This window comes from Gymnoscopelus microlampas, assembly GCF_963454915.1.
Source record: "Gymnoscopelus microlampas genome assembly, chromosome: 18".
NCBI classification, from domain to species: domain Eukaryota; kingdom Metazoa; phylum Chordata; class Actinopteri; order Myctophiformes; family Myctophidae; genus Gymnoscopelus; species Gymnoscopelus microlampas.
Window position 1 is genome coordinate 49,662,746 of NC_139955.1, and position 27,719 is coordinate 49,690,464.

Below are 27,719 nucleotides of genomic sequence, written 5' to 3' on the forward strand. Positions count from 1 at the left end.
ATTAAGATGTAAATCATGATTATATTCTTCAAGTTTCTATCTAGGCTGATGAATACAAGCTAAGCCTGTTGCCTCTGCACACTGCATTAAAAACACAGTTCAGTTCAGTGACTGAACTGTGTTTTAACTCACAGAATGAACTGAACTGTTTTAAATGGACTCTCCTTTACACACATTTCACTTAATTTATTAGGCACATTAGTCACTTTTTTATGCACTTTATTCTACTTTTATGCTCTAATTCTCTATCTATCTATTAACTGCATCAATGAGCCTGCTGCACAATGAAGAATGTCACACATGTCACTTATGTATGTAATGTGATGTGACAATAAAGATTCTGAAGTTATACAACATCTGTTAATACAGGTTTAATATTTGAGAGATCATCAATTTGAATGAAATGTTCACTGAAAGTCCAGGTCAGTTAAAAGTGTTTGATGTTTGTACCATTTAATTTAAACTAGTATTTAAACATTAACACACAGTGAGAATTCACAGATTGCAGCAGCAGAGGTTTTTCACAGCAGAGAAGCACAGCTTCACAGACCAGTGACCTTAATGTTATTGTTAGTGTTATTATTATTAATATTGTCATTGTTCTTAGTATTGGACATAGTGTGTCTTCGCATGCAACACAACATCTACACACAGAGCAGTGATCTGATTGGCTGCAGGACATTTGTTTGGTGGTTGTTTTCTTAGAAGTGCTGTGGTTAACACTTTGTTGTCATCACTATAGAAACAGACACTTACTGTTTGTTCTGACACACATGAGGGGAGGGGTCCGTGAGAAACTAGATGCAAGGCGTGTGTGTGTGTGTGTGTGTGTGTGTGTGTGTGTGTGTGTGTGTGTGTGTGTGTGTGTGTGTGTGTGTGTGTGTGTGTGTGTGTGTGTGTGTGTGTGTGTGTGTGTGTGCGCGCGCGTACAACACACACATGTGTGAGTGTGTTGTACTGTCTTGCAACATGGCAGCACATTTGCACTGTTTTTTAGACTAGGACGTGTTTATTTATGATTTTTGACATTTGTCTTGGATGTACTGTATGTTTTCTCTGTATTTTCTGTCTTTTTAAAATGCTGACCCTGGGAGCTGAACTCCAAAATGTGCTATGCACTTGTGCAAATGGCAAATAAAGTCTATTCTATTGACAGCAGCTGAAGGCTCAAGTGCAGCTTTGTAAAAACTCTCGTCATAACTACTGTCATAAATAACTACTGTCATAATCATAAATAACTACTGTCATAAATAACTACTGTCATAAATGGAATTTTGCACAAAATAATAATGTGAAAAGTATTCTGGACAATATGTCTGGTTTTCAACCATCAGAGTTGCCTATATCTCTCATAAGGCCACACAGTCTGTACTGTTACACCAACAACTGTTGGTGTGTGTGTGTGTGTGTGTTGATGGTCCATTGTGGAACCTTGGGCCGTCAACCTTTACTTTATAGAGTGTGGAGCACAGTAGCTGTGCTCCGGTTAGAAGGAAGGCCTTGATAGCAACTGAGTTGATATACTGAATGTAATAGATAAGGACTTCAGAATTCTCCAGGCGCTCAACCGAACGCCTGTTTGCATGCAGACCTAGATGTGGAGCGAATTGCCTTCGTGATATATCAGGTCGTATTGTTTTAATATCATTCATTTGCTGTTCTTTTATTCACATAGTATAGAGGGAATCTCCCTTGTTTGTCAATAAAGATGCCTTGCGCATGTGAACGGTAATCTCTGTGTATGTCGTCTATAAACTGGACTTTAGGGTTCATTGAACCAAGAGTGACAGGTCCCCCACGGCACATCAGCTGGTGACCCCGACCGTGACCCTGTCCAGTCCAGACGACCGCTGGATCCATAAGATCCAAACAACAATTCGCCCATACACTATGTGCTACAATTCCTTGGGGCCCCAGGAAGGGTACACGCGGTGCTATATGTGAATTGTATTATACCAAATTTAGGTCAATTGTTAAAGATAATGTGTAAATATGATTGCATGCATGTGAAGTCACCACTGAACAGCAGATTGAATGACCTTTGTGTATTAATACTTAGGCTCTGTACTTCCTATACCCCATGATGTCCCGTTAGTGGCTGGGTGGACCGAGTCGACCCTCCCAGCATCTGTCTCTCTGTATTCTATGATCCTATAGTTTACTGAGACAATACATTGTCTCTCTGTATTCTATATTTCTATAGACACCATTCTGTACTTCTATGAGACACTACACTAGCTGCCTTTGCACGGCTCTCTAAATCGCAAACTACGCCGGGTTCATGGGAAAAGATAGCACCTAGCCTAAATGTATCTTGTATGTTTCGTCTTGTATGTTTTGTCTTGTATGTTCCGACGTCCGACCGAGAAGGTTTAGACTGGTAGTGCAGTCTTGACAAAAACTAAACACTTAGACTGACAGTGCGGTCTTGACAAAAACGATACACTGTGTCTTGTATGTAGCGACGTCCGACCGAGAAGGTCTAGACTGACAGTGCAGTCTTGAAAAAAACGAACACTGCGACCGGTTTAGACTATTAGTGCAGTCTTGAAAAAAAAAAATTATACACTATGACCGAAAGGTCTAGACTGACAGTGCAGTCTTGACAAAAACTATACACTGTGCTTCAACGTCCGACCGAGAAGGTTTAGACTGGTAGTGCAGTCTTGACAAAAACTAAACACTTAGACTGACAGTGCGGTCTTGACAAAAACGATACACTGTGTCTTGACGTTGAAAGGCTGGATCTGCAGCCTAGGGAAGACCCCTAAATGGTACCACAGTGTGTCATATATGTTGTCTTTATATGTATGTCATCCGAATGAATGAAGGCCTCTGTAAGTCCTGTTTGTTTGTTTGTTGTTTTAAGGAGTTTGTCTTTATATGTATGTTTTGACGTCAGAGACGTGTAGGCTGAAGGTGCGGAATTGGTCAAGAACAATACCTTCTGTCATTGTTAAGTGTACATGTTTGTATCTGAGGTTAGGGGGTAGGCTCCCCAATCCCTTGGATACAACAGGCGGCAGCGGGGTCGCAAGGCTCCCAGAGCACGTTAAAGACAACATATAGTGCTGGGGAGAGGACTGAAGGGCCCCCGTGTTCTGTCAAGGATGAATCAACATCCTGCTGTGGAACCGTCTAGTCGATGTGCCGACTGCCGCTCTCTCCTAGGGTTGGCAGCACATGGTGCGTGGATGACAGTCCACACCTAACCGGACGGGAGCTGCGTGACTCACCGGTTACAGGCAAGGCGGGTGAAAACGGTTAATATTCTGGTTCCCGTAGCCAAGCGGGGCCAGGACAAGACCGTCGGTTTCCTGCCTGGGGCGCCAACCACGCCAACGGGTAAGGGATCGCTATCGACTGGGTCACCCGCCGGTCGGATCGCAAAAAGCATTAAAACCATGGCGTGCTCCCCGACAGGAGACGTGTGGTCGCTGCTTCCGGCTCAATGTACAGTCAGGCCATCACAAGCTCAAAGCGACCGCCGGAGTGCAACAGTCATGTAAGCGAGTGATGCTCCTGTGATCGGTGGGCTTTGAAAAGAAGACGCCGGGAAGCAGGAGACTTGAACTCTCTATCCAGGGTGACCTGGGTGTAGACCTCAAGTGGAAAGGGGTCTAGCCTAGGACTGCGCCCCGGTGGGGAGGTCTGAAGGACTTAAGTGACTGTAAGCAGGAGGTGTGCTGCTGTAGAACGCCTGACCAGTGTGACTGACCGTGTGACTGCTGCAGCTGAATGTGTGTCCCACTTTGGGGTAAGTGTTAGAGGTGAATGCATTAGGAATTGTGAGTGAAGGCCCGAGGACTGAGACACTAGGGGAATACTTTCTAGGGGGAGAGAGAGAGAGAAAGAAACTCAGTAATGCCCCACAGTCACGTAAGGTGCATCCAAGGCACCTACTACTTTTTTTGCTGAATTATAATATTTGAGTTATATTGAAGTGATACCCCTGAGAATCTACATACTAAGTGTATCCAACGTCAGGTTGATGAGTGACTTTCAAAGTTTAAAATAAATAAGTGAATTACAATCAGTGAATTAAAAAGGTGGTTGAGCCATGCACTGAGGGAGAGAAATACCTTCTTCTTTAAATCTGGTAAAATAGACAGTTGAAAGAATGGGGGGGAAGGAAGGCATTTGACCTTCACTCCTTACCAGCGGCCTACAGCAGTGGCCCGTACACACTGATAAGACTCCCATAACACTGAATAGTGGAAAAGGAAAACAAAACCTGTTATTTTGCATCTGAATGCTCCCAGCTAAAATGTAGTCATGAATAGTGGAAATTAAGGTTGAAATTAGTGAACCTACGTGTAGATCAACTAAATTCTCTATTGAATAAATAAATATAAATGCCAAAATAATGTACTGTGACCAAACTAAGTGTTATCCGGAATAATTTTATAAGCTTGTAGATAAGTGATTTTTGTTACAGTAATGAACAGTCTGAAATAAATGATATCTATGATTAGTAATACCAGAAATTTGAGGACACTGATGACTAGGGAATGCCACCCTTAGATTAGAAGATTGGAGTCAGGTATTTTGACGTTCAAATAAAAGATAAAATAAAGACCAAACATGGAGAGCAGGCACACATGAAGGCCAAGAGCAGAACAGAGGCCTTACTGACATCACATTTGCCACACAGACTGCACTATCAAATTACATTCAAGTGCCACAGACACAGTGCCTGTAGCCATTCCACACATTAATATACATACATATTCCCAAAATGGACCTTCACAGAAGTTAGAGATGTATTGATTCCACATTCGACGCTAACTTGCAACATGAATGGCAGAGGTTCACTTCCAGCTATGACCTGATGGAACATGGAACTGTACAACAAACTGTGCTGTCTGCGCTACAAGTGAAACACCACAACATAAACCATCGTTCTAGACATGACGTAGAGGGCCAGCAATAGATACAAGCTGATACGTGTATGAAACTCACTTCTGATGACACCTATGGGGAACAGACATCAAGCCTTGGGGAAGCTTGGGTTGCTCAGACTTTGAATGTCTCAGAGACTTTACATCAGTTCACTACTATTCTATGGTCACGGACACATGACCTCTCGTCTCTTCAGCCAGTGGAATATACGCAGCTGGGGTTGACCTCTTGCCTACTCTCTGTTGTTGTGGCCTCGACATGTGCAAACACATACATTTCTATCGATCTGGAGAGGACACAACACGATTTATGTTTATAGATACAATAGAGACACACACACCAGAGCTATTAGTGCTTGGTCGTATCGTTATCTAGAACACAATTCGCTCTGCTATGAAATTACACAACTATATGACAAAAAATTGATCCCAACTTTGATTAGTGGGTAGTGTCGGAAGAGTAAGTTAAAACATTTTTATAGTAGGTGAATATTACATTTGTAGTGTTAATTAGACGTCATAGACCAAGAAAACTTTAATAATGTATTCAGATAAAAAACAACCCTGTTAAGGGAGGTCCAGTGACAAGTGACAAACTGTTGGAATGTGTATTGTGAAATAGAATGCCACAATCAATTTTTTTTGGTTGTTTCAAAATTAAACTAAAAATATGTAAGAAGGCACATTATTAAATTAAGTTAGTAGTATTCAACGTATTATAATTTCTGAATAAAGACAATACATAGAGGAGAAAATTAAGGGAGGAGATTAAGTTGATTTTAGTGGCGAGCAGCTCAAATTTTTCCATTTCGACACTGTGCAGTGAAGTGGTCCTTTCTTATCAAGATGTTTACGGTTCAGCTGTTTCACCCAATTCAGTGGCTGTGTCAACAAGACAGGCACAGATGAACGAGACTGAAGTGCACAAGGGAACAAGAGAACAAGAGTTGTGAAAATAATTAAGTGCATTCCAACATTAGAAGAGTATGGATTTTTTGCAGCGATAAATTGATCACACCATTTCTCTAAAACAGGTCGACTGCTCGCAGGAGAGACATACACTTCTGCTGTCATTAACCTACCATTTCTCTAAAACAGGTCGATTGCTTGCAGGACAGACGTGTACACTTTTGCTGTCTTAACCTTCCATTTCTCTGAAACAGGTCATTGGTGGGAGAAGAGAATTGTACAATTTTGTACAACACACGAGAATAATGTCAATTGACTGGAAAGTTGTTTCCAAGAATGAAAATTAATTAACCAACCCATTAAACTTAAGTGTGAATAATTACAGGTACGTGTTTGAACCATTCCACATATTGTATAAAGGAGGGTTGCACCCTGGCCTCTGCACATTCCTATGCTGTGTGCCCTGACGGGTGTCAGGTCAAGGAGGGAAATAGTATGATAGCAGTGTAAAGAAAGCGGGACAGTGACACGCACACACTCTCACAAGCACGCCACATATTAGAGAGTATAATAGTACAAATACAGTCGTTAGTCGAGATAGTATAATTAAAGCATAATACGGGCCAAAGACTTAAGTGAAAGACTTGCCACTAGACAAGGAGGGACACGACACAATTAATTTGTATTGTTCCATTCATGCTGCCCAGCAGCTACTCTAGTGCTATGATTACATAGGCTAATGAACAGGTTAACTGTGGGTTTTATCTATATATACTGTATATCTATGTGATGTCTTGCCCTGCATAGATATGTATATATGCAAAATAGTTGACCTCTCGATCAATCTGTCATTTACAATGACTGACTAGGATCAATCACTAGAGCCTCATTCGTCTGATAATCAGACTAAGTACCAATGTCACTCCCCGAATAAGAAAGCAAAAAGAGAGAGCTTTCCAAGACCAACAACCATGTTGTCCAACACATTTTTAACAATCTCCCTGGCATTAAGTATAGGCTGTGTTTCCCTTCGCACATGGCAAGTGTTAAGAGAGAAGTGATAGAGGAATCCCAATACACACCCCATAAACATTGTAGCGTAGCGCCACCTGGGCCCCCATGCTGAACTTGACGAAGAACACCCCTGCACTATATCTGCGCCCCGACTTTTCACCTCAAGGAGGGCACGGATCTGACTGGCGCTTGGGGGTTGGGGCCCCTGTGTATAATACGGGGGGCTCCGGTCTCAGGCACTGGGAGGAACCTCCTCCGCCCCAGGAGGGTACGGACCCGGGGGCTCGGGAGTGGGACCTCCGTCTCTTAGCTCATTCAGTGCCAAGTACATTCGTTAATGGCGCTGGATGGGTTGGGGGGGGGGGGGGGCCTAGTCTTGGGCTCTGTCGGAACCTCCTCCTCCGGGCTCGGAAAAGTGACCACCTCAACCGGAGGAATTGGAGAAGAAGAAACCAAAATGCAAAAATAAAAAAAATAATATTACACACTTTAGAAGAGTTGCTTGTAAAGGAAAACTCAGTGGGAGTGCCCCACTGAGGGAACCTAAGTTTAGCTATACACTTGTTGGATGCAAATGATGTACTGTAATTGTCCCCAATAAGAGCTCATGTCCAGATGGTAGGTTTGGGACTGCCCCAGCCTAGTTCAGAGTTTCCCCTTCAAAGAAAAGGGTTTTCCTCGGCTCACATGACTCAAAAAAGAAAAAAATGGGACCTGACTTTTTTTAAACATGCAATATGTTATGCTATAAAGTAATTGTGATAAAATACTGTTCACATTTAGGTGTTGTGGGTACTAAATTCGTACCCAAGGAGGGGTTGATGGTCCATTGTGGAACCTTGGGCCGTCAACCTTTACTTTATAGAGTGTGGAGCACAGTAGCTGTGCTCCGGTTAGAAGGAAGGCCTTGATAGCAACTGAGTTGATATACTGAATGTAATAGATAAGGACTTCAGAATTCTCCAGGCGCTCAACCGAACGCCTGTTTGCATGCAGACCTAGATGTGGAGCGAATTGCCTTCGTGATATATCAGGTCGTATTGTTTTAATATCATTCATTTGCTGTTCTTTTATTCACATAGTATAGAGGGAATCTCCCTTGTTTGTCAATAAAGATGCCTTGCGCATGTGAACGGTAATCTCTGTGTATGTCGTCTATAAACTGGACTTTAGGGTTCATTGAACCAAGAGTGACAGGTCCCCCACGGCACATCAGCGTGTGTGTGTGTGTGTGTGTGTGTGTGTGTGTGTGTGTGTGTGTGTGTGTGTGTGTGCGCGCACACGTGCGCACGAGTGAGAGAGTTAAAATGATGCATGTTAGCAAAGTGTAAAAAATAAATAAAATCGGCTGAATTTGCATCCTGTCTATAACATGCATCCAAGCAATAGATCGTTTGACATCTTTTTTCTTTCTTTTTTATATGTGTTGACAAATGTTGGGCACATACATATTTTATTTGAGGTTTGGCACTATTGTAATAGATTTGTCATGAAGAATAAGGCATTCTAATGACATACACAAGCTTTGGCCTCAGAGCAAACGTGAGAAACGTAAAAATTCACGGACAAAAATAGATTGATGAATCAGACTCATTGAATTCCTTTACGTTCAAAATCGGGGCGTAAATCTGGCCCATTGTTGTGTACATTGTGTTTGTGTAATTGTGTACATTGTGTGTATGTAGTTGTGTAAATTGTGTGTATATAGTAGTGTACATACAGTAACTGACCTGTTTTGATCTTCACCATGGAGTAGACGTCTTGTTCTGCTGGAGTCTGGTCTGGAAACAGAACAAACAGTAAGTGTTAGAGCAGTGACTCTGTGGTGACATAATGTAAACACACACACTGGTCACTGTAGTGTTGTTTATGTGAGGGTTGATAAAGTGTCACACAGATTAATAGTCCATTTCACACAAAAGGCTTCAGGTTTGAATGGACACAAACTGGGCATGCTGTGACATATACAGCAAATGTCATATTATAGACTATTAAACCAACACATTGTACATTTCCTGAGTGCAACCCTTTCCTTTTATAAATGATAACAGCTGACTGGGACACAGCAGCTCTGACTAGAGCACAGTGGAATATCTTTACACACATTTATGTGTCACATTGTGTCAGCGTACCTCTCTTCTTCTTGTGTTTCTTCTTCACAGTCACAGCAGCATATGTTACATCTTCACCCTGTCTGTCTGTGCTACAGCCTGACACACACACACACACACACACACACACACACACACACACACACACACACACACACACACACACACACACACACATTATTATCATTATCATTATTATCAACTTCCAGAGGTCACAGAGTATCATAACTCATGTGTAGGACAATACTTCATTACATGCTGGTGGCGCTATAACAGGCCAATGTGAAAAGGGTGGCATTTATTTCTCTGCCTAGTGGGAATATATGTGCAAAATGTCACAGAAATTGCAAGCTGCGTTCATGATTTGAGGCATTTTGTTCAAAACGAACCAATCCTGCAAACTTTGGAAGCCAATCTTAGCCAATCAGGATGGAATATGGGAAATGGGACAGATCCGTGTTGATCACATGACTATAGAGATACTGTGTACTGATTTGTGTGATGTTTGGACAAAATCTGTACAAAACATGTGTTTTTGCCTCCTGGTGGTGCTATAACAGGCCAATCTGAAAATAAATCTGGTTCTGAATTGTCATCCAGGGAGTGTGTGTGTGTGTGTGTGTGTGTGTGTGTGTGTGTGTGTGTGTGTGTGTGTGTGTGTGTGTGTGTGTGTGTGTGTGTGTGTGTGTGTGTGTGTGTGTGTGTGTGCACAGTTTCACAGTGACCGGGCCAACGGTGCCGGAGATTAGCTGCTCACAGACAGAAGGACACGCGGACGGACAGACACACAAACACTGCTTTTTCTTATGGATAAACTAAGTTATAGGTGGAGGTCTGTGTTCTACTGCCTTAATCCTACAGTATATCAGTGGTCCTGTTAAGTATGCTACTTTTAAACCACTGTAACGACACAACACAGCTTTTAACAATGAGTTTGAGACCAAGAGACAAAGACATACTGTACCTCATCTGAACAATGGGAAGATAATTAGACTATTTCTTTCAACATGTGAAACAGAACATATATTTGTCTCTTTTGTAACAACTGTGTGTTTTCATGAAGCTGCTTCATAAAGTTAACATGAACACTGCAGCCTCCTGTCATGTGTCACATCCAGCCAAAACACAATACATCATTCTGAGACATAATTACAGGAGCATAGCTTCAGACTTCAAACTAAAGAACTAAACAAAAACTTCAAACTCTGCTACAGAGCTCACTGAAGCTCTAATGAAGAAACCATTATACATGCAGGCTGCTTTTTATGTAATGTAATGTCTATATCTCAGCAGCAGTTTTCAGAGTTCAGAACACAGCTGATAGACACTGACTGATGTTAGGAACACTGACTATATTATCCTATACTGACCTCTCTGCACTGACTATCTGTTAAATACATAACTTACTTCATGGTTTTATTATTGATATGATATTAAACCAGGCTGATCAGTGAGTTTATCTCCATGGTAACTGACCTGGGTTGACCTTCACCATGGAGTAGATGGCCTGATCTGCTGGAGTCTGATCTGAAAATAACATGAGAAACCAGTTCAAACAATGACATAAACACACACAGAAAGACCCTAACTAAACAATACAATACGTGTGTGATCACACACACAATACAGGAGATAAGTGTGGTGTAGAAGAATCTTTTATTATATCATGTATTCTGGGGTGTTTGTACCTCTCTTCTTCTTGTGTTGAGCTTTGTTCTTCACAGTCACAGCAGCATACGTTACATCTCCACCCTGTATGTCTGTGCTACAGCCTGACACACACACACACACACACACACACACACACACACACACACACACACACACACACACACACACACACACACACACACACACACACACACACACACACACACAGAGCCTGTTTCAGTATAGTTCAACACCATGTCAGGACTGTTTGTCCAACATTTCATTGACAGAACACTGTCTGGTTGTCAGTCAGGATGAGGAACACTAGAACACTTTTAAAGGATGTTCAGTGAAATGCTGTGTCTTTCAAATGAGTCTCATCACAGATTCATCAGACTCCACTAATGCCTGGATAAAGTTATGTTCATATAATATAATATAAGTTATTTCATTATGTCCTGTATGTACATCCAGACATCAAACAGTTAACATGGTGAGGTCTGCAGCAGAGACAAACTGTGTTCTTTCACACATTAAACCCACAATGCAACACATAGGTAGAGACCAGGCAACTTACTGCCACACACAATGTATTTATGTCCACATAAAGATCACAGGGCACACCTAGATATACGGTGTGTGTGTGTGTGTGTGTGTGTGTGTGTGTGTGTGTGTGTGTGTGTGTGTGTGTGTGTGTGTGTGTGTGTGTGTGTGTGTGTGTGTGTGTGTGTGTGTGTGTGTGTGTGTGTGTGAGAGAGAGATATATATACATACACAGCATTTTGTTAATAATAATGTAGAATGTTCTTCCAGTTGTCCATGTCTCTGACAGCCGTCAGGAAAATCTCTCATTGAGCCTTGAGTCCCAAAAACATCAGAACTGAACAAATGAGCATCGCAACCAACCTGTGTTGATGTGTGTTTTTTGTTACACAAAAGTAACTAGTAATGTAACTAATTACTTTTATAATGCAGTAAGTAGTAAAGTAACTAAGTTACTATTTTAAAGTAACTTGCCCAGCACTCATACAGTATAGTAACTGACCTGTGTTGATCTTCACACTGGAGTAGATGTCTTCTCCTGCAGAGCTCTGGTCTGGAAAACACACAGAGGGACTGATTTAGATGATCTATGATGCTGGTCTATAATGATTTAGATCAGGGGTGAGCTTGTAGATCGGCTATTTTTTAAATGGAATCCAGATTGTTTTTGTTGTTGCTATTTTTGAATTGGAATCCTGAAAAATAACATTTGTATTTCATTTCAAATGCATTCAGTTATACTTATGTTAACTTTATGAACTTAAATACAAATCCATTGGACATAAAAAAGACAATAGAATGTTAATACTAGTCATTAAGCTACTAATACAGACTGAAGTAATTAAAGCGGGTCATGTTTGCACGTTTGGAAGCATAACAGCTGAAATCAATAATATATCACTATTCTGATATTAACTTGTGGGCCCCATTAAGTGAAGGTGGGGGCCCCATTAAGTGAAGGTGGAGCCGCATGTATGATTTAGACATATGATGCCTGGTCTATAATGCAGGTACAGCTGTGTCTGGGTGTGTCCATGTCCCATTGTGGTTGTTAAACAGAACATAATCTCTCGCTGTTTTTCCTTTTTATTTGACGATGGGTTCCCAGATTGAACAGAACATAACCTGAGACCAAAGTGTAGACACATGGCGCACAGGGGTTGTATTTAGACAGATAGATTAGTGGGTGTGTTTTGGCAACACAATCTTATTAGGAAGCTACAATGGATACTAATGGTTAGCTTAGTGGTTAGCTTAAAGGGTACGTACAATAAAGCACAAACACCAGTGGTAGTTCAGAGCAAAATAAAGGAAAAAACAACAACTCACATTTCATTTGTAAGATGAATAACTAATATAAATACTACTATAAGTAACTACTATACATTTCTATAAAGCAATTGTCCATTATTAGATTATTATTAACAAAATTATGTTTTATCATGGTCATTATAAAACCTAATTCTATATGTATGTACTTTCTGCTTGTCTGTCCTTGTCAGGAAGTAGAGATATAATGTTTAGGAATTGTGATTATCATTGGCATAACCAGCATGTGTTCACAACATGCCACAAAGCGACATGTTGTATGAAGGCAAGTCATTGCCGACATGAGCAGTCATTATCATACATTGCTGTACAACCCTAGCCAATATAAGTTATCTTTTCTTTGCCTGTATGTGTTGGAAAAAAAGAGCTAATCATTTGCTGTGTCATAAAACAACTCCAGCGTTCTCACCAGTTTGACTGAAACTTTCTCTCCCTCTAACTCTCGTACTACCTGTCACTCTCCCTCAAATCGTCCAGGTGACATTATTTTCTTTCAAATCAGTTTTATTTTCTTCTTTACAACAACAAAAAAAAGTTTTACGAAGTGAGCCGTTTACTGCTTGCGCTGTGCTCTGATGCAGCTTCCACCCGGCTGCTCTGAAGAGGAGCACGCCGTTTTAGTTAAGGCAATACATTCTACATGGATCAGCCGTTCAGTAACTCTTCTCTTGCTTTCATTATACATATTGAGCGTGACCCGTGGCCACAGGTCTAAAAACAGTATATGGAGTTTGGGATTGTTGGTTGTCATCTCTATACCGGACAGATGGGGAAATGAAAGGTAATGAGTAATGACAGACTGGACTCTACAATGCATCATTACCAGAGGTTTCTCTCTAAGTCAACTAGGCTGTGACTAAATGTTTCCCCGTGTGAAGCAGCACGCCGGCACAGAATGAACAGATAAACAACAGGGCCTCAGAGCTCGGGCTTCCCTTGGTCGTCCGCTTGTGTAGGAGTAACATAATGAAATAGTGTTAGAATTTCATTTTCGATTAATTTCTGGTGTTTTAGGTGTTATTTTCAGTGGCCTCAGCGGGGAAGAGCCTGGTGTGTTCTGTTGGACCGGATTGTTTAAAAACCATTACGTATTCAAACAATGCAAATAACAAATTGTTCTCATTTGCTATTCATTTCATGAGGGAGTTTACCGACATTACACATACACACACATACTGTACACACACCAACATTACACATACACACACATACTGTACACACACCAACATTACACATACACACACATACTGTACACACACCAACATTACACATACACACACATTAAACACACCAACATAACACATACTGTACACACACCAACAAACACAATAAGCTGCGTGTTCAAACAATGTCAATCCTAAAATGTTTATTTATTATTCATTTTATAACTATAACTCAAGATTTAATCGTGAGGTTGTGTCCTTGTTTTTGTTTTTATTTAGAAAATATCTAAATATAGGACATAATCTCTTGTATAAATGTTGACTGGTCATAAAGCTTTTGAACACAGCACAGAGCTGGTGTTCAGTCTCCAGTGCATTGACAAGCACAGATTATGTCCTAACTCACTATTTAAAGAGCACAATAGAGTAAGATGTACCTCTCCTCTTCCTGGGTTGAGCTGACTGTTTTATTCTCACATCAGCATACGTTACATCACCTCCATTCTGTCTGTCTGTCCTACTGCCTGGAACACACACACACACACACACACACACACACACACACACACACACACACACACACACACACACACACACACACACACACACACACACACACACACACACACACACACACACACACACACACACACACACACACACAAGCTTATAGTACTAATTATTAATGACAATAATTACAATAATTAATTACCAAACATTACGAAGGAGGTTCTTTCACTGTCTGTCTGTCTGTCTGTCTGTCTGTCTGTCTGTCATGAGACCATGATAAACCTTATCATGGGCCTATGATGAGGCTAAAGACTGACCTTTACACAGTAAAGGTCAGTCTTTAGCCTAAGAAGCACTGATGTATTTTTCTTTGTGGCATGTCACAAAAATACACATAACTTCTGATCAGATTAACCACAATACTTTGAGAAAGGTTTTATCATGGGCCAATGAACGACTGATTAACAGGTCACATCGATTCATTGTTAACCTCCACAGGTCATTTAGTCTTACTTGGTTCCTCATACAGTATGTAGGATAAGGCATCGTTTAGTTTGACTTCATCTCAGTGACAGATCTTTTGTGAACCACTAGAAATATGTCAATAATCCAGTCAGGTACTGATACCATATCAATCATTTGAACTCTTTTATCTTCAGGGCTGTAAGGATGTCTGTCTGTCCAACACTTTACTCACACCAACATATCTCAAACTGTCTAGATTTATATGGAAGTTGCCATGTAACATTATGCTCCCCAGAGGATGCACGCAACATGGTCTTTCCCCTAGATAGCGCCACCATTAGGGCAACATTTCCATTTGCACATACAATATGTTAAATACTAAGTTAACACAGAACATCACGTTGCTTGTAGATCTGCTATTTTCTGATAAAAGGTTGGGGCCTAGTATAGACCCCTGAGTGACACCGGTTAATTAAGGATAGGGTTACAGTAAGTGGTTCAAGTTCAGCTGTTTAACTCAGTCCTTTACCAGGTATAATTATACGTGCGTGCGTGCGTGCGTGCGTGCGTGCGTGCGTGCGTGCGTGCGTGCGTGCGTGCGTGCGTGCGTGCACCTCTGTATTTCTTCCACAGAAACAGACCCAGGATCAGCAGAAGGAAACAGACTCCAGCCACCAGAGGGTAGAAGTATGGAGGCAGAGAGGAAGAGGAAGAGTCTGTTTGGTTGTTGTTGGTTGAAGAATCTGAAGCACAATGAGACACAATCCTCTTAAACACACATTTATAGAGCTGTGAATCGCTTTTAAATGTCAATCATTTAAATTAGTATATATATATACATATATACACTTTTAGCCCCTTTTCAAAAATAGGGAAATGAGCAGATCTATGGTGACGTGTTGGGAGCTTACAGATCTGTTATTTCCGTACATTTTAATAGCCTACTTTTATATAGTATATTTAAAAGCAGGTACTCCGGTACAAACTTCAGTCAAGTTCAAATTTGACAGAGCAACTTTCATTTGTAGTGTAGTAATATTTGACCAGTATATATTCTTTGACTCTGGAGTTAGTTGAGTACTTTGTCCACCACTGCTTTTAAACTCTTTTTATTCATCATTATTACAGGACTCACTTATCACTTTCATCCACTTCTCTGGTGACTCTCCACGACCAGAGATGTTACACTTGTAGAATCCTTCATCAGACTTGATAACATGGTGGATGGTCATCTGTCCTGTAGACTCTGTTCTGATGAGGGATCCGTTTAGATAGAAACCAGCTGGGAGGTCAGAGGATGCATTACCAGATGTCTTGTCTTTGTACAGGCAGCGGAATGTGGCTTTATCTCCCTCTGTCACAGGAAGTACAGGACTCTGTAGGATCACATCTAGAACCAACATGTTGAGTTATGAACATTTGATAGTTGGTTGCTCCTCACGCTAATTTAGATACAGTAACAACTGTAGTCTTCATTATCCAATCAAAATCAATCACGTCTATCTACTCTCTATGTATCTACTACTATATTAGCATAGAGTGAAACATATAATAACAGATGTACATATTCATAATTCCACATACACAGCTGTCATTCAGTCGTGCTGATATACAGTATAACACAATGAGCTCCAGTGTGATGTTAACATGTAAACAACATTTCTACTAAATGAGAACTCAACATGTCATTTGTTCTTTTTCTTTAGTATCACACTTGGAAAGGAGCCAGCTTAGGTGGTTCGGGCATCTAAGCAAAGTTTGTTGTTTACCCAGGGTGTCGGACTAAGCACGAAGCTTGTTTCCAGCCGGACCCTGCATGGAAGCCTTGCTCAAGGGCTATTCAGCGGTGATTCATGATTGATGAATTGGGGAATCGAACTAGGGACCTTCCGGTATCAAGGCCGCCCCTCTAACCACTAGGCCACCGCTGCCACAAATCCATCTAGTACGGATGCCTCCCGAGCGTCTCCCTAGGGAGGTCCTCATCCATTGAGGACATTTACATCAGTAGGTGTAGGAGCAGTGCGGCCCGCATTATGGAGGACCCCACTCACCCGGCCCATAAACGGTTTGATCCTCTCCCCTCGGGCAGGAGGCTGAGGTCAATCAGGGCCAAAGGTTTAAACACAGCTTCTACCCGGAAACTGTTAGACTGCTGAACTCTTAAAGCCACGAAAAATGCGCTTTCACAGTTGCCTTACTGTGTTTTTAATAATAGTATGTCCTGCTGCCATGTTATCTGTTCTGATAAATGATGGATGCTACTGTTTTTAATATGCTGCTCAGTTTTACTTCATTGCACTTTAGGATTTTAAGCTTATTAGTTATTTGTATTGTACACTGCTGGTCCTGAGTACGATTTTCGTTTCATGTGAAAACATGTAAATGACAAATAAAGTGAAGCTTGAACCTCCTTGTCTTTGTGAATAAATGAACACATGTCATATCAGATGTGTCTGAGGGAGGATAACCTGGCAGATAATATCGGGTGATAATGAATGTTTCAAATGTAAAACATTATTATTATCCTCTTGACTTGTCAAGGTTAACACAACAACACATTACTGCTAGACGTGGACAAAATGTAACATCATAAAGGCCTACATATTGACTGGAATTACCCTTTATACAGTATGTGTTAACAATGAATTATGTCTGTCTATACACTAAACTAGATGTAATATATTGGTTGTACCAGATATCTTGATGTTGATGGACCGGCTGACTTCTGACTCAGACTGACACCAGTAAACTCCATTGTCTGCGTTATACAGGGTCCTGACGCAGGAAACTCCTACATAATCACAATGAAAAGAAAGAGAGTTTTCAGTGAAAGGTTATCTATTACACCAAATAGCATCAAATCAAATTACAATGAATTATAACCACAATATGATGTCATTCAGAGGTTCTATACCAGGGGTGATGCAACTTTGATGATGTAGAGGACCACTATATTTACACACTCACTCCAGAGGAACACATTACATATACTGTCTGTTTAATGATGTAGAGGACCACTATATTAACACACTCACTACAGAGACACATTACATATACTGTCTGTTTAATGATGTAGAGGACCACTATATTTACACACTCACTACAGAGACACATTACATATACTGTCTGTTTAATGATGTAGAGGACCTCTATATTAACACACTCACTACAGAGACACATTACATATACTGTCTGTTTAATGATGTAGAGGACCACTATATTAACACACTCACTACAGAGACACATTACATATACTGTCTGTTTAATGATGTAGAGGACCTCTATATTAACACACTCACTACAGAGACACATTACATATACTGTCTGTTTAATGATGTAGAGGACCTCTATATTAACACACTCACTACAGAGACACATTACATATACTGTCTGTTTAATGGTGTAGAGGTCCTCTATATTAACACACTCACTACAGAGACACATTACATATACTGTCTGTTTAATGATGTAGAGGACCACTATATTAACACACTCACTACAGAGACACATTACATATACTGTCTGTTTAATGATGTAGAGGACCACTATATTAACACACTCACTACAGAGACACATTACATATACTGTCTGTTTAATGATGTAGAGGACCTCTATATTAACACACTCACTACAGAGACACATTACATATACTGTCTGTTTAATGATGTAGAGGACCTCTATATTAACACACTCACTACAGAGACACATTACATATACTGTCTGTTTAATGATGTAGAGGACCACTATATTAACACACTCACTACAGAGACACATTACATATACTGTCTGTTTAATGATGTAGAGGACCACTATATTAACACACTCACTACAGAGACACATTACATATACTGTCTGTTTAATGATGTAGAGGACCACTATATTTACACACTCACTACAGAGACACATTACATATACTGTCTGTTTAATGATGTAGAGGACCACTATATTAACACACTCACTACAGAGACACATTACATATACTGTCTGTTTAATGATGTAGAGGACCACTATATTAACACACTCACTACAGAGACACATTACATATACTGTCTGTTTAATGATGTAGAGGACCTCTATATTAACACACTCACTACAGAGACACATTACATATACTGTCTGTTTAATGATGTAGAGGACCACTATATTAACACACTCACTACAGAGACACATTACATATACTGTCTGTTTAATGATGTAGAGGACCACTATATTTACACACTCACTCCAGAGGAACACATTACATATACTGTAAGGACTTTTTTTGTAAATGAATGCCATACTTCGCCATTCTATGTCACACAAAAGTAGCCGATCTACAAGCTCAAAACGCGCCACAGTGCGACGCGTAGATCTGCTATTTTTGAATTGGAATCCTGAAAAGTAACATTTGTATTTAATTTCAAATACATTTAGTTATACTTATGTTAACTTTATGAAGTTAAATACAAATATATTGGACATAAAAAAGACAATAGAATGTTAATACTAGTCATTAAGCTACTAATATAGACTGAAGTAATTAAAGCGGGTCATGTTTGCATGTTTAGAATCACAACAGCTGAAATCAATAATATATCACTATTCTGATATTAAACTGCGGGCCGCATTAAGTGAAGGTGGGGGCCGCATGCGGACTCTATAGAATGGTCTGTAAATGGTGCATTTATATAGCGCTTTTATCCAAAGCGCTTTACATTGATTGTGCCATTAACCCATTCACAAACACATTCACACACCGATGGAGGAGGAAACCATGCAAGGCACCAACCTGCTCATCAGGAGCAATTAGGGGTTCAGCGTCTTGCTCAAGGACACTTTGACACTAACTCTGGGGGAGCGCCCCAGCCCGGGATCAAACTGGGAACATTGCGTTTTTTTCCAGTTCACTCTGCCCGGCCACTCTACCCCTGAGCCACTGCCGCCGTCTGTCTATAGAGACCATTCATAAACACATCATATCTGTCTATAGAGACCATTCATAAACACATCATATCTGTCTATAGAGACCATTCATAAACACATCATATCTGTCTATAGAGACCATTCATAAACACATCATATCTGTCTATAGAGACCATTCATAAACACATCATATCTGTCTGTAGAGACCATTCATAAACACATCATATCTGTCTATAGAGACCATTCATAAACACATCATATCTGTCTATAGAGACCATTCATAAACACATCATATCTGTCTATAGAGACCATTCATAAACACATCCTGTCTGTCCTGAACAGAACTGTTCTGCTGCAGCTTCATACTGTATATCCTCCCTGAATCGTAGCATCGTCCATGTACAGTATATAGATATGTATCAGATTGTCTTATGAGGGAAAGAAATGCACACTCTGTCTGTCTGTCTGTCTGTCTGTCTGTCTGTCTGTCCCTCCATACCTTCAGTAGATCCCCATTCACTGCCACAGGTTCCACCGTCGTCAGTCGTATTGCTCCGTCTTCTCACAGTCCATCCCACTACAGGATGCTGATCGTCCTCACAGCTCAGTGAGATGGACTCACTGGGAGAGAAGTCTGATCTGTCAGGACTGACTTTCAGAGACACTGGAAGGAAGGAAAGAAAGAAAGAAAGAAAGAAAGAAAGAAAGAAATGTTTCTTATTTTAAAACCTTAAACATTTGAATTGATCATTTTCAATGCAATCCTGAGATCCTGACAAAGAAACTCTTATTTTCTCACGTTTTGTGTTCGCTGCCACTCAAAAGTGTGTTTCACCTTTCAGTCTATAACTGTTGAACTGTAGTGTAGGTCAAAGGTCATACAATCAAAATGTTTAGCCCTGAATTCCTTGTAAAATGACACAACTCACTATTTACACCTAACTAGGGTTTCTTCATGTGATAAACATGAGTTTTATATTACCTGTCAATTAGATATAATCACATTTTGTGAAAGGGGCCTTTTTTATTGACAACAAATCATGTCCGATTTACCACAAATTTGAATCTATTGAATCTATCTAATGCTCACATGTTTGTTTGTCCATGATCCATGTTTTAAGTAGGACTTTAAAAGACATAAAGTTAGACTCTCTCTCATATGAGCAGGTAGATTGTTCCAGATAATACTTAACTGAACTGATAATGTAATGTATTCTGTGTAAATGTAAACTATCCTCTCTGGTTGCAGCCCTTGTGTCGATGCCTTTTTATAAATACCTCAGAGGAGGTGGGCATAGAGACCATGTAGTGGTTTATACATACATGGTATATGTTTGTTTAAAAATAAAAATACAGAATAAGATGTTATTCTATAATAAGATGGTCCTAATGTGTCTTTTTGTCAGAGACCTTCATGGTTCTCTCATACAGCTGTTCTGTTCTATTTGCTTACGTGTTGAAGTTCTCTAAACTATTGTCTCACACTACACTACCCATAATGCAATGCAATGCAAAAAGTTGTCTCACCTTCTGGTTGAACAGGACCACAACAGATGAGGAGAGACACCACTGTAGAGAGAGACAGACAGACATTATACTATGTGGTGAAAACCAGATCCAGGCAGTAACTACAGATTAACAGGGTTATTTAAGTTCATGTACATTTAATCAATTAATTTGGTTCAGTTCAGTTGTCATTTAATAATAATAATAAATTCAGTTGTCATTTCATAGTTCAGTTCATTGTAAGTGTTATGAAGTTCCTTTCAATAATCTTTCACTTTGTAAAGTATATTAATCTATGTTCAATATCCAACAACTGTTGTCATGACCATCAGACCTAAATGCAGATCAGAGTCAGAGAGTCAAATTAAAGGTATTTATTCACTATAAGTGAAGGGTTTAAGACCATAGAACCATAAGCAATATATGGTTCTATGTTCCTAAACCCTTCACTAGGTTAAGACCATAGAACCATGACTTATGGTTCTATGGCAGGGGGAAAGGTCATGAGTAGCAGACATGGAACACAGAGGAATACGTTGAAAAGGTTTAAAATTATACCTGGCTAATGAGCTAAATATGCCTTCATACATTATAATTGTCCTCTGTAACTAAAATGTTAAATTAAAAACTGTCACGGTGCGAGGCAGGAGTGTAGAAGCCAGAACAGACAGGAAGGAGCAGAGTAGCTCAAATGAACATAGATTTATTATACTGATACAGAACACCAACAACATTTAGAATCTAACTCTTTTCACAAGGAACTGTGTGTGTGTGTGTGTGTGTGTGTGTGTGTGTGTGTCTATATATACATACACAAATGGGTTAACTGGACTCAGGTGAACAAAAGACAAATCAACACAGGGATTGGCTGGGACACAACAGGACAACAGGTGGAGAACATAACTAATCAAAGGGTTGGTGAGAAAAGACAGGAAGCAGTAACTAGGCTAAACAGGAAACACTAGGACATCCCTACATAATAAAAGTATGCAACAGACAGGACAAAAACACCTTCAATATTTTATTTGTTTTAGAAATAGCTTTCACTCAATAGGGACAATGTCAGTCGCTATTCATGATGTCATTTTGCCCAGGGTTAGGGTTAGGGTTAAAACATACCGGCTTTCCTAGGGAGAGCGGGGAACATAGGACCTAACCTAACCCTAACCTTAGTGGGGGAACATAGAACCCAGGGAACATAGGGATGACCCCTGTAGGAGTAATACAAAAAAGCATCCTCCTGGTAGTGCTATAGCAGGCCCATGTGAAAATTGAGTGAGTGTACACAGTTTAGCTGCGGTCCAGCCAACGGTGCCTGAGATTAGCTGATCACAGACGGACGAGGAGACGGACGGACGGACGGACGGACAGACAGGGTGCACAACATAAAGGTTGAATGAATGAATGAATGAATGCAGGAGTTACTATAGTGCCCGTTGGGTACCGGTCTACTCTGGAACGATGCAAATAAGGAATGAATGCCCCACCCTGTTATGGAATACCTGTTATACTCGTTGTCAGAGTACCTGTCTGTCTGTCTGTCTGTCTGTCTGTCTGTCTGTCTGTCTGTCTGTCTGTCTGTGGGCACTTCTTTAAACATGTAAACCTGTGATATGACACAGAGATTACTAACTTCTTTAAACATGTAAACCTGTGATATGACACAGAGATTACTAACTTCTTTAAACATGTAAACCTGTGATATGACACAGAGATTACTAACTTCTTTAAACATGTAAACCTGTGATATGACACAGAGATTACTAACTTCTTTAAACATGTAAACCTGTGATATGACACAGAGATTACTAACTTCTTTAAACATGTAAACCTGTGATATGACACAGAGATTACTAACTTATTTAAACATGTAAACCTGTGATATGACACAGAGAGATTACTAACTTCTTTAAACATGTAAACCTGTGATATGACACAGAGAGATTACTAATTTATTTAAACATGTAAACCTGTGATATGACACAGAGAGATTATTAACTTATTTAAACATGTAAACCTGTGATATGACACAGAGAGATTACTAACTTATTTAAACATGTAAACCTGTGATATGACACAGAGAGATTATTAACTTATTTAAACATGTAAACCTGTGATATGACACAGAGAGATTATTAACTTATTTAAACATGTAAACCTGTGATATGACACAGAGAGATTATTAACTTATTTAAACATGTAAACCTGTGATATGACACAGAGAGATTATTAACTTATTTAAACATGTAAACCTGTGATATGACACAGAGAGATTACTAACTTATTTAAACATGTAAACCTGTGATATGACACAGAGATATTACTAACTTATTTAAACATGTAAACCTGTGATATGACACAGAGAGATTGCTAACTTATTTAAACATGTAAACCTGTGATATGACACAGAGAGATTACTAACTTATTTAAACATGTAAACCTGTGATATGACACAGAGAGATTATTAACTTATTTAAACATGTAAACCTGTGATATGACACAGAGATTATTAACTTATTTAAACATGTAAACCTGTGATATGACACAGAGAGATTACTAACTTATTTAAACATGTAAACCTGTGATATGACACAGAGAGCTTACTAACTTATTTAAACATGTAAACCTGTGATATGACACAGAGAGTTTACTAACTTATTTAAACATGTAAACCTGTGATATGACACAGAGAGATTATTAACTTATTTAAACATGTAAACCTGTGATATGACACAGAGAGACACCCTGGAGCAGGAGAGATGCAAGAAACGACAACCACATGGGAAAACAATACCATCTATTAAGTTTGTTCGTGAGGGACAAAATCCACCAACCACAGTAACAACAAGAAGCAACCTGCTACAAAAGGCCCAATCATGGGAAATGAAGGTAGACCTGGGGGGAAGACTGCAATTCCCCCAGGTTGTCCAGACATCCCTGAGGCCAGATGTGGTAATGTGGTCTGAAGAGGCAAAGAAGATCATCCTCATAGAACTTACAGTCCCATGGGAAGAGGGTTGTGAGCAGGCGTTTGAGAGAAAGAACACCAAATACCAGGATCTCTTGCATGACTGCAGGGGGAAAGGATGGCAGGCATGGCTGTTCCCAGTCGAGGTCGGCTGTAGAGGATTCCCCGCCCAGTCAGTGTGGAGGATGCTCACAGCCATTGGGATGACAGGGAGGGAGAGAAAGACAGCAGCTCGCAGGATGGGGGAGGCAGCAGAGAGAGCCTCTTGCTGGTTATGGAGCAGGAGAGAGGAGCTTAGCTGGAAGCCAGGAGGAGGAGATGGGCAGTGAGTTGGCCACCACTGCCGGGCCCGCCAATGGGAGGGTGTTGTGGTTCAGGGTCGAAACACCCGATGATCTTGGTTACCACCTGATGACATCAATTCCTCCGGGCCAAGGCTACATTCACCAAAAGTGAATGAAGGTGAAGCATCTTTGGATGTAATTATAATCATGAATCTCTGGGCAACCAGTGACTTCCAGGAAAGTCTGGATGGAAACCGAGGAAGTTCGGTGACGCTGGAAAGACAGATGACCTCCAGGAAAGACTGGCGTGGGTGTATTAGGTTAGCAGCCTCGTGCACAGCACTCGCAAGAGGGCACCAAATCAAGCTACAGAAACGAATACAGAGCAATACCCCCAGAGTCGCCCGAGAGGGGGGGAGGATGAGCGACTCGACAGGACAGACACAACGGTAACGGCCAGGATAACGGACTTAGGAATAACGAGAAGGCTCACCCAAACAACTCTAACTGGGGAGGCATTGGAAGTCAAGTGTCACTGCGGAAAAACCTGCAAGAACACTAAAGGCCTTAAAATACACCAGGCCAGGACCAAATGTGGAAAGGAGGGGTCACAGGTGCAGCGCACAGCGGTAGCACCTGGTGAGACGCAGGAGAGCTCCAGGCAGGAAGTACCCCACAGTACTGGAGATCTCTTAGCACCTGTGTCACCTCAAGACCTCAGGAGGGACCCACCCAATGCCTCCCCAGAGAACCAAACCCAAACTGCGAGAGAACGAATCAAATGGCCCAAGATGGGCGACACCAAAGAATGGTACCAACTAGACCAAGATCTTGACAAAGTGCTAGAAGCCACACTAGCAGGGACAGCTGAGCAGAAAGTCAATACTCTCACAACAATAACATACAATATAGCAAGGGAGCGTTTTGGAATGGAGGACGGGAAGAAGGTTAACATCAAGACTGCACACCAACCAAGCAGAAGAGAAAGGGAAATCCATCGCTTGAGGGAAGAAATCAAAACGCTCAAAAAGCGGTTCAAAAGAGCCCCGGCCGATGAAAGGGAAGGCATCAAGGATCTGACGAGTCAACTCCGGGAACGTCTCTGCAGACTCCGAAGAGCAGAGAGCATTCGGAAAAGGAGGAAGGATAGGGAGAACAAAAGAGCTCAGTTCACCAAAGACCCCTTCCGATTCACCAGAACACTGCTGGGTGAAGCAAAATCTGGACGGCTAACCAGCCCCAGAGAAGAAGTGGAGGCGTTCTTGAGGGAGACCCACAATGACACCTGTAGAAATCAGGCCCTGGATGCCCACCCTAACATTGACAGCATTGATACACCTGGAAAAGAGCTCAACATCAGCGAACCATCCTGGAAGGAAGTCCAAGAGGTGGTGAAGAAGGCCAGAACAGGATCTGCCCCCGGTCCAAGCGGTATACCCTATAAGGTATACAAGCAATGCCCAAAGCTCCTTTGGAGGCTGTGGAAGCTGTTCCAGAGGATCTGGAAGAAGGGCATTATTCCATCATGCTGGAAAAAGGCAGAAGGCTGTTTTGTGCCAAAAGAAGAGAACTCCTCAACCATAGACCAATTTAGAACAATCTCACTGTTAAGTGTAGAAGGCAAAATCTTCTTTTCTGTACTGGCCAAGAGGATGACCTCATACATGACAGAGAACGGATACATTGACACCGCTATCCAGAAAGGTGGGATCCCAGGCTTCTCTGGATGTCTGGAACACACCGGAGTGCTCAGTCAGATGATCCGGGAGGCCAAAGCCAGCAAAGGCAGCTTGACTGTTGTTTGGTTGGACTTGGCCAATGCCTATGGATCAATCCCTCACGCTCTCATCCATGCAGCACTAGACCATTACCTCATCCCTCAGCACATCAAGGGAATGATCATCAGTTACTTTGGCGGAATCCAGCTACGATTCAAAACAGCCCATTTTACAACACAGTGGCAAACCCTGGAAAAGGGGATCGTGACTGGCTGTACAATCTCCCCCATCCTCTTCATCATGGGTATGAACCTCCTTATAACAGCTGCTGGGAAGGAAGCCCGAGGCCCAAAAATGGAATCGGGAATCCGACAACCCCCAATAAGAGGTTACATGGACGACCTTACGGTGACGACCACAACCCATGTGGAGGCGAAGTGGGTGCTAACAGTTCTGGACCAAATGGCAACATGGGCCAGAATGAAGTTTAAGCCAAAGAAATCCAGGGCGATGGTGATCAGGAAAGGTAAAGTGACAAACAGGGTCAAGCTGCAGGTGCAAGGAGAAGTGATTCCATCGATAGAGGATAATCCAATCAAGTGCCTGGGAAAGTGGTTCGATGATTCACTTACCGACAGGAACAGTGTTACCAGTACAGAAAAGCAGACAGAGGAATGGCTGAGGAGGATCGAAAAATCAGGGCTCCCAGGGAAGTTTAAAGCATGGCTGTACCAGCATGGATTGCTGCCAAGACTCATGTGGCTGTTGACAGTGTATGAAGTCCCTATGACAAGCGTGGAAGGAGTGGAGAGGAAGATCAATAAGTACCTCCGAAAATGGTTGGGAATCCCTCCAAGCTTCACTTCAGTAGGCCTGTATATAAGATCAGGGCAGCTCCAACTTCCTCTGTCATCCGTGGTGGAGGAATTTAAGGTCGCCAAGTGCAGAGTCGTAATGACATACAGAGACTCCCAGGACGAACAAGTCAGACATGCAGGCATCCTCACAAGATCAGGACGCAAGTGGGCAGCTGACTCGTCTGTCGCACAAGCCGAAAGTATGTTGAAGCTACGTGATATCATTGGAACGCCATGCACAGGAAGACAGGGTCTTGGAACTTCCCATATCCAGCAATGGGGGAAGGCAGGAACCAAGGACCGAAGAGCCATGATCCAGGATGAAGTACGAGGCCTGGAGGAGGAAGGTCGAAGGGCAAAAGCAGTGGAGTTAGCGTCCCAGGGAGCATGGACCAAATGGGACCTACCCAAGAGGAAGATCACATGGGGAGATCTATGGAGATTGGAGCCTTTCCGCATCTCCTTCCTGCTAAGATCGGTGTATGACACGCTCCCGACACCAACGAACTTGCACAAGTGGGGCTTGAGAGAGGACCCATTGTGCAAGCTTTGCGGGGAAAGGGGTACCATGGCACACATCCTGTCAGGGTGTAAAACAGCACTCGCCCAAGGAAGATACAGGTGGCGCCATGACAAGGTGCTCATGACACTCGCTAACACCCTGGAGCAGGAGAGATGCAAGAAACGACAACCACATGGGAAAACAATACCATCTATTAAGTTTGTTCGTGAGGGACAAAATCCACCAACCACAGTAACAACAAGAAGCAACCTGCTACAAAAGGCCCAATCATGGGAAATGAAGGTAGACCTGGGGGGAAGACTGCAATTCCCCCAGGTTGTCCAGACATCCCTGAGGCCAGATGTGGTAATGTGGTCTGAAGAG

At 41.4% G+C, this 27,719-nt stretch overlaps 1 protein-coding gene and 1 long non-coding RNA gene across 2 annotated transcripts in view; both read right to left on the reverse strand.

The window, feature by feature from the left end:
• Positions 1-27,719, reverse strand: part of LOC311034142 (uncharacterized protein) — a gene marked incomplete at its 5' end in the record, with an annotated part of 308,082 nt that overhangs the window by 200,549 nt on the left and 79,814 nt on the right. The window contains 4 exons of the mRNA XM_084041889.1: positions 15,731-15,985; positions 17,291-17,389; positions 20,000-20,164; positions 21,028-21,069. Of these exons, the coding sequence (XP_083898015.1) occupies positions 15,731-15,985; positions 17,291-17,389; positions 20,000-20,164; positions 21,028-21,069 (561 nt within the window). The remainder of the gene's footprint in view (positions 1-15,730; positions 15,986-17,290; positions 17,390-19,999; positions 20,165-21,027; positions 21,070-27,719) is intronic.
• LOC311065518 lies at positions 8,976-15,297 on the reverse strand. Its single transcript, XR_014602844.1, has 4 exons — positions 15,210-15,297; positions 14,058-14,144; positions 11,631-11,681; positions 8,976-9,034 (listed from the first exon to the last, which is right to left on the reverse strand). It is a non-coding gene; the product is annotated as an uncharacterized lncRNA (long non-coding RNA).